Source organism: Pleurodeles waltl, chromosome 4_1 (genome assembly GCF_031143425.1).
Source record: "Pleurodeles waltl isolate 20211129_DDA chromosome 4_1, aPleWal1.hap1.20221129, whole genome shotgun sequence".
NCBI classification, from domain to species: Eukaryota; Metazoa; Chordata; class Amphibia; order Caudata; family Salamandridae; genus Pleurodeles; species Pleurodeles waltl.
This window is the reverse complement of record NC_090442.1, coordinates 908,885,764-908,900,601: the sequence shown is the minus strand read 5'-3', so window position 1 is coordinate 908,900,601 and position 14,838 is coordinate 908,885,764. Positions and strand designations below refer to the sequence as shown.

General features: G+C 38.7%; 1 protein-coding gene across 5 annotated transcripts in view; it reads right to left on the bottom strand.

The window, feature by feature from the left end:
- The window catches only part of PLXNB2 (plexin B2), a 640,303-nt gene that overhangs the window by 284,223 nt on the left and 341,242 nt on the right, over window positions 1–14,838 (bottom strand). For all 5 annotated transcript variants that reach the window (XM_069229655.1, XM_069229656.1, XM_069229658.1 and 2 more), the window contains one exon: window positions 7,752–8,877. In XM_069229655.1, coding sequence (XP_069085756.1) covers window positions 7,752–8,877 — 1,126 coding nt within the window. The remainder of the gene's footprint in view (window positions 1–7,751; window positions 8,878–14,838) is intronic.

Sequence of the window (14,838 nt, the reverse complement as noted above, 5' to 3'; positions counted from 1 at the left end):
GGATCATAATTAGAGGTTCGTTAAGCAACGTTTAAAACCTCAAAATGTAGAGAACCCTCCAGATCAAGCGTTGTTTGATTTCATACCCTAGCTAAATTTAAAAAAAGAAACACACACACACATTAGACCCCTTTTCTTCGTATCTCAGGAGCTGGATAACTCTGAACCTCTGCCATTCATTAAAGCTATTATTCATTCAAGACTGCTCAAAAGATTACAACCTCTAATAGAAGACAGTTATCCACTAGCTAGAACAATCTTACAAAGCAAGGCTAGATTACAGCAAGGCACTACTAATAAAATTCTTGTGTAACTTTCAGAAACAAAAACAGTTGCAACAGATATCTGGTCGAACTACATATTGTCTACCTTACATAGATTCCATGGGCTACAGACCATTAAAGAATTCTATTCAAGACAGCCACAGTGAAGCACAAACGGCTTTAATGAAACCCATTGAGATTCAAAACTTTGACCAAGGAACACCTACTTTATTGGACCTTTGTTGGTTGCAGTTTTATAGCACAGGCTGCACTCGGAGTTCAATTAGTGGATTTAACAATGTAACGTAATAAAAAATGAACTTTGACTGCTTTAGCTACTTCCATAAGAATTGATGCATGTGTAAGGAACTAATTGCTCAAAAAAGCATCAAGGTATCAAAAAGTTAATAGGACATATAAGTATGAAGAGCTCAACAGAACAATAATGATAATCTGAAAATAACCAGTTGTTTAGACATACTAACCAAACAAACCTATACCTTGAAATCATTATTAGTGATTAGTAAACAATTTGAGTTTAAAATGTATGTGCAAAGTGCGATATGCTTTGCTCTGTTGTACTTAATGAAAAGCAGTAACAAAGCTTTTCCATTTATATTAAATGCATTATTCATATTAATGAAATATCATTAATGCTGAATTTATAATTTTGCATATAAAGTGTGTTTTACTAAAACGTATTAATAAATGCATTTTATATTTTCTCTTGCATTAGCATGAGTGAGGCCAGTTGAAGCTCGGAATTTGTGCCTGTGCTAAGAAATGTGGATTCATTTCCTAATATGAACGTTATTCTAGGTTATGTTCTTACAAGAAGCTTAGCTACTTGGAAATAGATTCTATTGTTTAAGGATAGCGATAATGTAGAGTACTGTCCTTGACGGAAGAACAGTGTGAAAAATGGACTGGTATTGTACACAATTGTTTCAAACGTGTGTGGAATCACACAGATGGAAGAGGTTACCATGACAGACCTGGGAAGAAATTGGACTGTTTCAATTTGCGGTCATACGATTGATTCCTATTGATGATTATTCAAGGTGACATGAACCAATATCTTTCATGAATCAGAATGGTTTGTGATTTCTAAAATATCGATGTCCTGATGCTTGTTGATCCTACTGCTTTGCTGGTGAAGATTTCCTGAATGCTGTACCCTTGGAGAGAAATAATCCTCTCTGCCACTGCCTCTGTAATGCCCTTTTAGAAATCTTATTTTCCCCTTTAGAGGACTCTTGACTGAGCTTTTGAGCTGCTGACCCTTTCCCTTTTTATTTATCTTTTGCCAAACTTAGTTAGTGACCTGCGGTCCAAGATTATCTTTTTCCAAATTGTTTTTTTGCCCTGATTGTATTTTCCCCACATGTTTATCCCCACACATGTATTTCCCTGATTTGATTAGTTTTAGGGTTGACCTGTACCCAGCTAAAGATTGACTCTACTAATTTGTATTGACTGATGATTACCAATTCTGAAAAAAATATTCCTGTTGTTGTTACGCATTCTTCTTCTTGAATGCTTAGTTTTACTAATGTTAAATTGCCTAAATATATTTTTACGCCTTGGTCGACCCTTGGTGAATATATATCTTTATTACTTGGTTTTGCGCATTGTCTACATGACTTTGAGCTTGTGTTTGTAATACATTTTTGTAACTTTATTCTGATTAGATTCTTCCTAACGTGGCCTCATTGGTCATGGTGTTTAAATTGTTTGAATTAGTACTGAAATTCAGTTGATTGTTCTACAACACTACTTACTGGGCCCACAAATTCATCCACCTTGGTGAGCACCGATTCCTGCAAAGTATGAAAATGCTACAATATTTGTGAATACATTCAATCAGTCTAATAGTTTCTTATAGCAATGTATTACTGTTAGTTCATAACCTACTCACCAGACTAACTTCATGCCAATGTCTATAGTGTACTTTCAAGACTAAGGCTAAAAATAGTATAGTATGGCATTATCATCCACTGATAAGAGCAATAACCATTATTAAAATAACAAACCAATATGACAGACTATAAAAAGGCTGTGCCTTTAACCAACTGGTATAGCCCAAGGCAAAGGGGCTACAAAACTACTGGGTCATTTCACTCACTGAGGGTAGAATGCTCTAAAATAAACAAGGACATTTACAATGTTGAAGCAGGAAGTCTAAACCAACAATAATTCTGCCTCCATGATTTCATTTGTTGTCTTCATTTGCGGTACAACATTTCACACTTCTAATGGGAATGTGACAACATTGTTTCAAAGAATTTCCCTATCAGCTTTAACTTCTAATTGTACTCAACCATAAGGGAAGAAAGAAAAACTGATTAAAGGGGACTTTTGGTATACACTATAGTCTGTTATCTGCAAACACACATTACATTCGGCACAGACCTCAGAAGCAAAGTATTTCAAAGCTTCTCTCAGAGGATATCAGGATATTGCTACCTACCATGACACAGATAATGCTGGATTATTCAAATATGTTTTTGCCTCAAAGAAACAATTACAGACTAAAGTAAACAAACATGACGCCCCAGTCTTTTCCAATAAGTCTTTTCATATGTAATGACTGTCCACATAAGACATCAGGGAGGTATTTATAAACAACTGAACACAGTCCCTTAAATCCTCTGTGCTTCTGTTCTTACAAACATCCCAGTATTGCAGGTTGAACCTAATGCACATACTAGATAAGGAGATCCTTAAGGAGTTGATATGTATCCTTTGAGAAAGAAAGCACTTTCTAAAAAAAGAAAAAAGAAAAAAAGACGAATTATACAAGACTCTACCCACTCCAGGGTCGTCTTCTAGGACAAGAAAACTGATATATGGCACCAACGTTAATATGAACTTCTTAAAAGGGGAGTATAGTATACAGGGCAATTTATATTCTTTGAAACTCCCCAATATCAATTTCATTTCTTGTATGTCAGTGTGCTTTGGGGATGGTTTTTGATTTAAAGCATTAAACAATATTGAGATTGTATTTTGCTAAGCTATATTTTTACTGAAATAAATATAACATTACAGTTTTCAAAGCAAGACATATAAAGGGTAGAGTGGTCTTTTGCATCCTTACAAAATATTGCATTGAAGTAAACCATAGAGGCCAAGACTATCAGTGCTCCCCTTTGCCAGCAGTACATGTACCACTATATATCAACATGAATGTGATCCCCAATACTTGATGTCGGGTTTATGAATCACTGAGTCATGCAGGGCACGCTATTTTGGGAAGGGTAAGCAGACGTTCCTGCTAAGTTATGTTTCCAATTGTTGAAAGGGGAGGGTTTGAAGAGTTCCTGGAGTCTGCAGTTCAGTTTAAGACAGAGCCATGAAGGGAACTGGGGGAGTAGTATGTCTGATTTGGGGTCATTGGCGTACCTACCTGGGTGTACACAGGAGTGAAATGAATGGTCTAGATGGTCACCCTTGAATGCTTAAGTGGTACCAATGTTTATGTGGGGTATCAAATTTTTGTGGTGAAGTTAGATTGGGCCCGAATAACATGGCAGCATTTAGCCAGAGAAGGCGCGAGATCGATGAGCAAGGGCAACTGCTCGTGATGTCAATCGTTAAGCCGTACAAAGGACCTACTCACACTGCAGCTAATAATTATGCTGTGTAGAAAGGCATTTGTTTTTCCTAACTAAGCAACAACCAAACAACCATCATGTAGAGCATGGGTACTCGCAAAAATGTTCCCAGGGGGCAAACAGTTTGGTCTGTGATGTGACAGAGGGCCGCATTGATGCCAGCAGTGGCAGACGGGCAGGGGGGGGGGGGGGGGTGGGGGGGGGGGGGGGGGAGTTGCCAATAAGGTGGATATAGAGAAAGTGAAGCATATACGTCTAGTGGCTGAATTGTCCAATTAGCCTTTAAATACAAGTTTGCCTTTTTATTTAACATCTTTTTTAACATTTACTGCTGAGTCGAGTGCTTCTGCTGACCTTTTAATCAGGAGGGCCACATCCGGCCTCCAGTCCATACTTTGAGTATCAATGATGTAGAATCTAGAATGGGGCTATGTGCCTCCCAAAGGGACACAAGGAAGCACCGCTCTCTTGCATTGACATTTAACCAGCCTATTAGATAATTATCTGGTAGCTGATCTTAGTAACCCACAAAACGGGCAATGCACATTTTCTATCTTCTGACGCAAGAAACAACGAGGTAATGGCTAAACGAAGCAAAGTTTAGAAATCTAAACTCTGAATCATATGTGGAAGATATTTACATGAAAAGAAGAGTAATAAATTGTCATGGTCCCATCGAATAGTGGGCATTATGAATCAGGATGCAAGGGTGTTCTGTGCTGTAAACTCTACAATGGGGAGGCCTCTGAAAGGCTATTTTAGAAAGATATAACATAAGGTAGTTGCACTGGTACATATGGGGCAGAGCTGCTGATTAACTGGAAAATGCCTGAGAAACGGGTGTTAGGAGCCCATTTCTGGAGAAAACAAACTTTTTAGCTTAGGAACTCCACAAAAGGACCTAGCGTAAGAATTCAGACTGGATCCCAAAGAAGATGTGATCCATTTGCATCCAGTGTTGGAGTGCAAACATATTAATAAAATTGTGTCATTTAAACATAATAAAACAACATGTATTAAAAGGCTTAACTGAAATTATGTATTAGAAAATAAATATGTAATTGATAACAATGTTTATTAATATGAAAATATAATGTCTAATGAAAATGTATTTTGTTTAATAATAAAATGTGCTGAAAATAATATGTACTAAAATGATTAATAGTTTAAATATTTTGAAATGTTTTATTCTTCATGTTTTAGCATTGGCTTTAAAAGGCCTCACATTTTAGTAATTTTCCAGAGGCAATGTCTTAAAAGTGTTAACTCTGCAAAATAATGTTTCTCCAAGCATCGTGTGTGACTTGCACACTGTGGAAAACTTATGTTATTTGCTTGTAGCATATGTTTCTTGAGATGAGACAAATGTACGATCTAAACAATAGATGTTAGTGCTCAATGTCATATTCGGTGTTACAATATTTGTACTTACTTGAGTTTTAGTTTCTTGGCAGGAAGTTCCTGTAATGCTTCTCTACACTGTTTAAATGTAATTATTAAAAGGAAACTGGTGATCATAAGAGAAAGAAGATGAGCCAATCGTGGGTGCAGAAAATGCAGAAAGATACTTCTGAAATGTGGATCAAAAGGTTATTGGTTGAATACTAAAAGACCCCATAGTCTAACCAATAGAAATTTAGCTAGTTGCTTTTTGGGATTTAATTTAGCAAAGTTTAGGTCATTTAAGCTCAGATACTTTGCTTCTTTGTTAGAGATTATGTGTTTTTGTTTTCTTAGCTCTTTGCCTATGATTCTGTCAGCTCAGATGAATTAAGGCTAAACATTACTGAACTGTTCCCCATGATGTCACTGGCCAATGGAGAAGACCAGAAGATGCTCCACTGATGAAGACATCGCTGCTTGCTGATCTATTGAGGAGAGGTATAACGAAATGTGCATTTGCTTTTCTTGCAGATGTTTATATTTGCTCTTTTTAGAAAATCCAACCACTATTTTTGGTTAGCACCAGTCAGATGTTTTCCAAATTAATATTTGTCTCATTTTTCTTTTTGCATGAAGCCTAAAACAAGCTTATCAAATTGGAGTAATAGTTAGCGGTGCCAAGATCAAAATTCAACCATTTCATATAATTTGATTAACAATTCATCTGCGATAACTAAATGTATTCCGTTTCCATTATTCATCTGTTATTGCTATTATTCTGCACTGTGGTTCTTAACTGTTTAATGATAAATATTCTGTCTAGATTCAAATTCTTTTGACAATTTGGACATCCTGCATTGTTTCCGTACTTAAATAATTTGGTCTTGCATTTGATTTACATAATCTTACCATTGTTAATCTAAAGGGCAATAAATGTTTGAATTTTACTAAATTGGTGTGGTGATTCATGGTCCCATTGCTCATGGTGCGTGTAAATTACTGACTCCAAATTTGAAATCGATGTTTATTGATTTGATATTGTTCATGTTGTTTGCTAGGACATTATGACACTCCTATCGGAGTCCAAAGATTTGTATTGACCTCTAAGGGTAATTGATGGCTACCCTATATGTATGTGTAACCTTAAAACTAAAATATCAAAAGAAATATAAGGCTGGACACACCCATACCAGTATTATTGTGAACTAGCTTAAAAGGGAATCCATATGCTGAGCTGTACTTAAAGTCTCTCTTTGCTGTTATGGGGATGGAAGGGTCTACGAGCACATGGAATGGGGTATGTGTAAGAAATCTTATAAACAATAGGCTGCAGTGAACTCTGGAAGAACTCAAGTAAACTAAATGCAGAAGGCATTAGTCATTAAGGCAGAGTGATGGCAGGGAAAAGCAAATCAAAACATCAATAGGGCCAGGGAAGGTTCCCTATTGTTAGGGTACTCCAGAGTGATGAGACAACAGTGTGGAGCCCTACCTCGTTATGGTCACGCAAGAGGTTCAAAACTCCATGGATTTAACATTTAGGCACGGAATCTTTTTAATAAGTGTCTGTGTTCTTGAGTAATGGAAGGATTGGAGACAATGCCATCTTTTGTTCCTTTGCACAAATTCTAGAGCAACGCAAAAGGCCAATACTACACCCCATGTTTAAGCAACTTGCGGTCCAGTGTAGCAGAGAGTAGACCGCTGGCAATTTGCTCACTAACGTAACGCTATCATCCTTTCAATTGCAGCACGGCATCTCCCAAGGAATTAAAGCAGGAATGGCCTCATGCTAACACTCTATGAACTCAACTCCTGATCCTAACAGTTGCTTTTGTGTGTTTTAGATGGATTTTTACAGCTTTCACTAGGAGTCAATATTGATTGCATTACATTTTCAGTGAAATAAAATAATAATTGAGAAAATTAGTCTGTTGATTGGTGGACAGTGTAAAAGTAAAACGATACAAAAATGAAATTATCCATTTCACAAAACCAGGGAACACCATGGCAAGGGCCAGGCGTTTCAAAGCTAGAGGTTATGCGAGAGAAGACAGTGAAGCTAGTACTGATTGCAGATAACAATGAAGTTCAAAAACCTTTACAGAGTCTTTCGTACTAAGTACTTAATCCCTTTGCTTTCAAGATAAAAATAAGGAGCAATACAACTGTTTGGCAAATGCGGAAACAAGTATGCATCACTGTTTGTTGTCAACATTAAAAGGCATACAACACAATATTTCTAACAAACACTGGATATATCGAGTCAGATTCATAGACCTATATTGTTTAGGAGGAAATACTGCAGAGAAAATTGTGCTGCTTGGAATATGTTATAGTGAGCATGTGCAATACTTATGGTTTTGACTGTGAATAAGTTCAAACAAGTATAAAGTCAAATGAGTCTAACTCAAATGATTTTGCATCACACCCCTTAAACTCCAAAACCTCTTTCAGTGGTTATAATATGTTATTAACATATACTTACAGCCTGGCCACAGTGGATATCCATGCCGTATGGTTTGTAAAAAGCTGGCTTTTTATCAGGAAGCAACGGTTTCTCATTAGTGTAACAATTGTTGCGATTCTCCTCCAGCTTTTCGTTGATCTGCTGCAACGAAAACATGCACAGGGCAGATCGGGCTTGCGCAGGGTTTTTGTTGATTTCCTTGTACACAGCAAAAATCACCTTGTCTCCGGATGTTAGAGCTTTGCTGCCATACTGCCTAGACTTAGTCATAATATCTGCAAGCTCTTCTCCAACATTTGTGACATAGACTGACTGGCAGGAATTGTATTTGTTGGTTTTGCCTTCACATTCAAGGTACATCTCTATATAAGATTGGTAATCAACGTCGTTTTTGCACAGGCGTGCAATTAGTGTTCGATTCCTACTCGTAACCTTATCCAGTCGACTGTAGATAAAAAACACATGATTGCCATCTTCAAAGACTTTAACAAACTGCTGGTAATTATTAGACATTGATTCTGGCTTAAAAACAGAGGAATCCGTAAGTGTTTCAAAAATGTCTTTTTCATCATGTTCGTAGAGTAGTCGGGTGCTCACTATTATTCCATTGTCAAAGGGTCCATTCCCCTTTCCAACAAACAGTAGCCTCGAATCCACTGAACCTGTAACCAAGCCTACTGTCAAAATCTTTTCATCGTTACTAGCAACAAAGGACTTCTCTCCACCACCATCTTCATAGTAGAGAACATGTGTTATGTTCTCCAAACTTCTCAGAGCACAGATTCCCTTGAAGAGACTACCACATACAACAACTCTGTTATTTGGTTTGTCTAGCAAAAGCAGCTTATTGTGGTTATCCATCTGGACGGGTGTACACTGAGTCTCATCAATCGGGGGAGTACATGCCTTATTATCCTTTTGTGGTCCTGTTTCCACTTCAAACTGTTCCTTCAGGTCTTGTGAAAGCTGATACAGCCAATTTACTGCTCCTACATACACTATGCCGGTGTCCTTGTCCAATGTCAACCGATTCAACTCTGTTTTACTGATGAAATGATTGATCTCTCCCTTTGCCTCGCAGACCAGAAAAAAAACATTGACAATGCCAAGAGCCCAAATCCAGAAAGCCATTTCTTTCAAGTACCTACAAGACAAAAAAAGATTCTATATAAAAACATGCATGTAACGGGCATCAAGTAATTTGCATTCTCAACAATAAAGTGCCCTTTGTTTCAGTATTTTTAGGTGTGACCTGTCCTACACTCACAAAAACCATGATCAACTGTAGCTAAAATTGAAGCAACCGTGACACTTGAAAAATACTTTGCATAACGTTTCTACCAATTTCTTCGCTGCCGTATGACGAGCCAACGAACTGCATATTTAAATTTTATTCCCTCGTCTACAGTGGCTTTTTTACTTTAATAAAAACACATCAGGACCCCAAAACATTCCCACAAAGTTTAGAAAATGGAGGCAAATAATATAAGAGTAGAAATTAGAGTCATTAAGGCGTATCCACATTTCAAACCAGGCTTCGCCAACGAGTAACTCGTGAGCTACTGTTAGCGCTCCAGCTCACTGTAAGTAGCTCTCCTATGTGCAGCCCAGCCTACTAAATTAGAAGCTTTTGCTTGATTTAATATATGACTATGAAAATTGAAAAGCAAAATCTGTGTTCAAAATGTCAATTTTTGCATCTTTAGAACTTATAAGCTATTTGGAGAAATATGGTTGAATTCCCAAAATATACAAAGCACATAGTTGGAGGATAAATCATGCTGAACTGGGGAGCTATATTAATATTATTATTATTATTACCTTGGTGCCAAGGGCATTGCAGCTATGGCCTCTATGTATTACCCATGTACAAACATTGCAAAGCTTTTTTACATTACTGCAGGAAGCACTACTTTAGGTACGGAGGTGATCATTGCGGGTAATCTTGCAATGGACAACCACTGATGTAATCTTGCCTAATGTGGTCACAATCATAATGTTAGTAATATTAGTAGCACTGGATGATTTTCATTAAACATACATAGCTTTTAAGATTAAAGACTCCAGATTTAAACCATCAGCAGATCAACCAACCATACAACATGCTCACCAATACATCTTTTCGATTCTGATTTATGTTTAAATTCAATTTTAAGGCTATAAACCGTTTAGGAAATGAGCAAAGTTTAAAAACTAATTACTACATAATCCATATCAAAAAGTGTTACACTAGATAAAAGGAAGTGGGGAGATAATGTAAGGTGCCAAAGTTAGGTACAAAGTTAGGCAGCTCTGTTAAGGAATTCTACACCTTGTAATTCCTCCAAGAGGCTTATCTACCAAGGTCTCCAAGTATATAGACAGCAACAGTCAGCATGACAATACATGCTTCGGGGGGGCCAGGGGGGGGGGGGGGGGTGTTAAACATTTGCAGAAGGAGGTGAATTGCTTACAACAATGCTGGTCAATGCTTTCCTTTGCAGCAATCAGAGTATTACACATTCAATGAAGGAACACATTTCGCCACCTGCTGCCGTAGAAGTCAAAACAAATGAATGGACAACATAATCTCACACTTTTGAGGACAGACCTCTTACTAACGAAAACTGCAACTGTTCATTTTTATTTATGACAGCAAACAAGAGGGGTGGAATAGCTTCTCAGTGTTGCCGAGAATAGGAGTTGGCAAGAAAGCAGAACACCCTTTGCCGGTCTGGCCAGAGAGTGCACCAGTCTACAAGTCCTATTGCTAACACCTCTTTAAAATATAAACAGTGAGCTTTTGCTCCTCCCACAGGAGTATGTGTCACTCGCCTCATGCAACTGCCTGATTGGTGTAACATTCTACATCCTACTCAGGGCTTGCCTTGCAGTACATAACAGGCTGTTGTACATCTCAAAGGTTCACAGAATTAAGGCACAATAAAATCTTTGTTATCTAGATTCATTGTGTACATAAATAAATATTCTTTTGTTTTTCTCTGTAGCAGACTTTAATGTTTAGTCCGTATTCGCGCCAATGTTTTTTGTTTTTGTGAATTACTATTCCTGCACTGTTTATTTCAAGCAATGCAGGTCCTAAATCTAGGTCTCATTCTGCATGGCCACCGAGACACTGCAATAATCATATTCGCCTGATTCTGTGACAGAGTTGCTTAGCCATAACCAATTTCACCTGGGTTCATATTACTTCTTTGTGCATATAAATGATTAGCTCCAGTAGTAAGTTCTTTCCAAAAGCTCTTAGAATTGAGATGAGCACCAACATTGGGAGAGAGAGAGAACCTGAACACTAAAGAGCACCCTCATTCAGTAATCAAGCACTCCCAAATAATACACCTTCAGCACATCTAGCAGCCCAGGATCGCTCCCTTCTTGGATGCCCACTGGCCGTCTGCTTCCTCACCTTAGGTTCCTTATCGCAAATGATATAGCAAGGTAGAAGAACAAGCAATTGGTCTCAGTTTTAATATTTGCCTTCTTTGGGACCACAGGAGGCTCTGCCTGTGAGTGCATCATGTCCTTTAACAGTCCAGGCTTAACACGGTCTTCAAAGCAGGATAACAAGTAGGACTGTTTGACGACTTCTTGACACTGTGATTGTTTCAAAGGGCTCTGTCCCCACCGGTCTCCTTCCTACCTGAAAACTAATGGCATTCCCAACTGCAGAAGGTGTGTTTCGCCACATTCCTCAAAAAACTATAAAAAAAATGTGTGGGGGTGGTGTCTGGGACAAATTGCTCAGGAAACAAAAGCAAAAGAAAACGTAAAAAATAAAAAATAAAAAATAAAAACTGGACAGAAATGGAGGATGGCAAAGTGGTCTGCCACAGCTTCATTTACGGGTCAGGGCCAGCACCCAAATACCCTGCAGGAGAAGCAGGCTGCACTTACTCAAGAGAGGTTTCCACGGGAAGCGGAGATTAAAGCAGGTGTGCACTGGGTTAAAGGGATGGGGGTGCATAATAATTAAAAAAACAAAATAAAACATGGGGATTTCATAGCAGACAACTCAATAAGAAACTTGTGTTATTGAGATCCTGGTGGAGAAAAGTCCTACAGCCGTGGAAGAACAAGTAAGGAACCCGTCATTAACTGTAAAAGTCTTGGAAAATTAAAGTTGTTTTTGTTGAAAACTGCTGCTGAACCTCCAACTACCAGACAGTGACAGGAGCAGAGGAGGCTGTTCTTATCACAGGGACTGCTTTAGTAGTAGAAACGGTAGGTCACCATTATGATTATCACATATTTCCATCGTTTTTCTAGGCAGGATTTCACGTCATAGAAGAATCATGATGAAAAAGACAAGTAGGATTTTCATGCTTGCCATAGCAGGAATTGGTTTTTATCATTATATTTTTAAAGGATAATTGTGGCGCAATAAAATTATTAACGTAATTATTCCTTGTTGAGTTTCTGAACTTCTTTATCAGGAAATGCAAACTGGTAATCCTTTGTAGTCCATGGCAGGTCCTGTCCATTTTCTCTTTTTAGTCATGAGATGGTTGCAAATCCATTTTGCCCCTCTTGCGGCTCTCTGAATGCAGCAAGAAGCTGATCAATAGATGATTTTAAGAAATCATGGATCTGGAGATGCCAAGCCCCAGGAGGTCAGTCAGTTATCCCAAAGCAGATTTGGTCTTCCTCCGAGTCCCACAGTTGAATCACATGAGATGGTCAGTGGAAAGCAATTTTTTTTGTAGGTAGGTTTTGTATGATAAGGGACTAGGGTGTGCTTTCAGTCACGGACCAACAATAAATACTTTGGAACATACAGGTTAGAAAGCAAAGATGTGAGTATGCTGTATGGTGATGCAACTAGCCACCCAGATAATGGTGCGTGCCACACACACACGGCCAGTCACCTATCCACCTACTGTAAAGGCTAGTAAATTAAGCATGGATATGCACAGAAATATAGGATGCCGGATTCCTGGGCCAAGCATGTCATTAAGACGATACACACCAAAGCTCATGAGAGCACATTTACCCATGAATGAACAAGTGTCAGAAATAAAAATCCGATAGGGATCTATAAAGTGCACCCATATCACAAAGCTGTTAATTACTGGCTATGAAAAGGTGCAAAAACCGCATAAATCTAGCTCAGGAAGGTCCTTATTTCCCAGATTCTCCATGATCTAGCGGTTTAAGTCAGAACAAATGTGCTTGACCCCTATTCTCACATAGAAACTACTTCTTCAGCAAATGGTGGCAAGTGACTGATTTCTGTAACCTCTTCAGAAGAGCTTTGACTAGGCCTTGCTGGAAATTCAATTACATAGGAATAATCTCTGTAATTCTAGGTTACTCTATGACAAGATTATGGCCGCTTACCTAATGCAGAGTGATTTGGTGGAATAACATTTTTTTTTTTTTAAACAAACTGCATCCTCACGTTCTTACTCTTCTTGCATAATCTTGCATAATTTTTGGGTAATTCAGCATGATTCCGCTACACGGAATTAAGCCCACCCCTAGTTTCGGCATAACATTTTTATAGAGGAAGCAGAGTGTGTGGTTCAAAGTCCTTGTGTGTTTTGAACACACTCATGCTTCTAGTCTACCCAGCTAGAAAACTGTAAAAATACATGACTGCACTCTCTCCGCGATGCCTCTGCCAATCACCTGTGCAAAGTCAACAAGAGCTCTGAAAACAAATTATTATTGAACAACCCTGCAGAAACAGATCAAAGAAATAACGAAATACAGATATATGGTAAGCAGATGGGTAAACCATACATGATAAGCAGCTACTGTTCCTACCTTGCTTAAGGAAAGAACCTAAACACCCAAGAAATGCAATGGTGCAGCCCTTCTAGAAGACATGTACAATGCATAGAGCTAAGTAGTTGGAAGGCGTAAGTGGAGAAACAGTGCGTCAACAGAGGGGATCGTGGATTATTTTCAATTTAGTATTACGCGAGAAGCCAGTCATGCAAGCCGGGATAAAAACTCAGCAGTTAGTCGTCTTCCTTTGGGCAGATGCACACCTGAAAGAAAGGGTTTGAAACCAGAAATGAGAATATTGTACTAGAAGTCTCAGGTCCTGCTGTGATGAGAATGTGTTACAACCACTCACTGATCAGGTAACAACAAATTCTCCTTGAATGCAGTTCATCAAAGACTGACCTAATGCAGATCTCACAAAGGAACACACCTCAGGGTGAGAGGCTTGCTCCCAGACTTTTCTACCATAAAATATCTTGAATGCATTCTCCTATTTCCCCCTCTTAGGAGCAATATTGCTGTTTACCAACTCTGGAGTAAGCAGAATCTGCATATTACTTAAGTCAAATGCCATCTATGCCTGTAGGAGGACAGGTCAGAAGTAAGCAATAGTTCTGTTTGCTCTTGGCTCACGTGACTGACCACTGGCGAGAGGTTCAGCCACTTCAAACTTTGATATATCTTAAAAATAGACAAAGCCTCAGCCTACAATCAATCCACAAAGAGAAACAAGTTAACCTGCAGCAAATAGCAGCTTCAATTCCTGTGTTTTTTTAATCTAAAATTACCCAAGCATCCCACCTGACCCAACTTTGTAGCCCTTTTTTTTATTAAGTATTTTTATTGATATGCAGATTAATAAACATGTCCAAAAAAATATATAAGCCTGTAGTAGGAGGTACATTACATTCCCGTAAGCCTAAAATGATCCCAACAAGTGCACCATATTTTGTGGTGCTTCTGTGGGCATCCACGGGCAGCATATACTGGTTCCTCTATTTTCAAACACCAATCCGTAGCTCCTTGCCACAAAGATACTTTGGGGCGGTAAGTGGGGCACAATTCCGAGCAATCTCTAGTTTCCCCAGCAGTGTTCCCAGGCTCTATAAGTACCTCTCAGACCTCCTGCCGCCACGCTCTTCCTGCAGCCTCAGAACCACGATCTGAGGGGAGCTATCGGCCTACCCAGTACATCAGACAAAACCCATAAAATGTGGGACCAATATGTCTGTAGCACGGGGCACAGGCAGAGCACGTGATAGAAATCTGCAGCAGCAACACCACTGCGGTGGCATGTGGGTGTTGGAAGCTTGTCCCCCCCCCACACAGCCACTCCAGCGTCAAATAAATCATGTCAACTTTGCTACATTTCTGA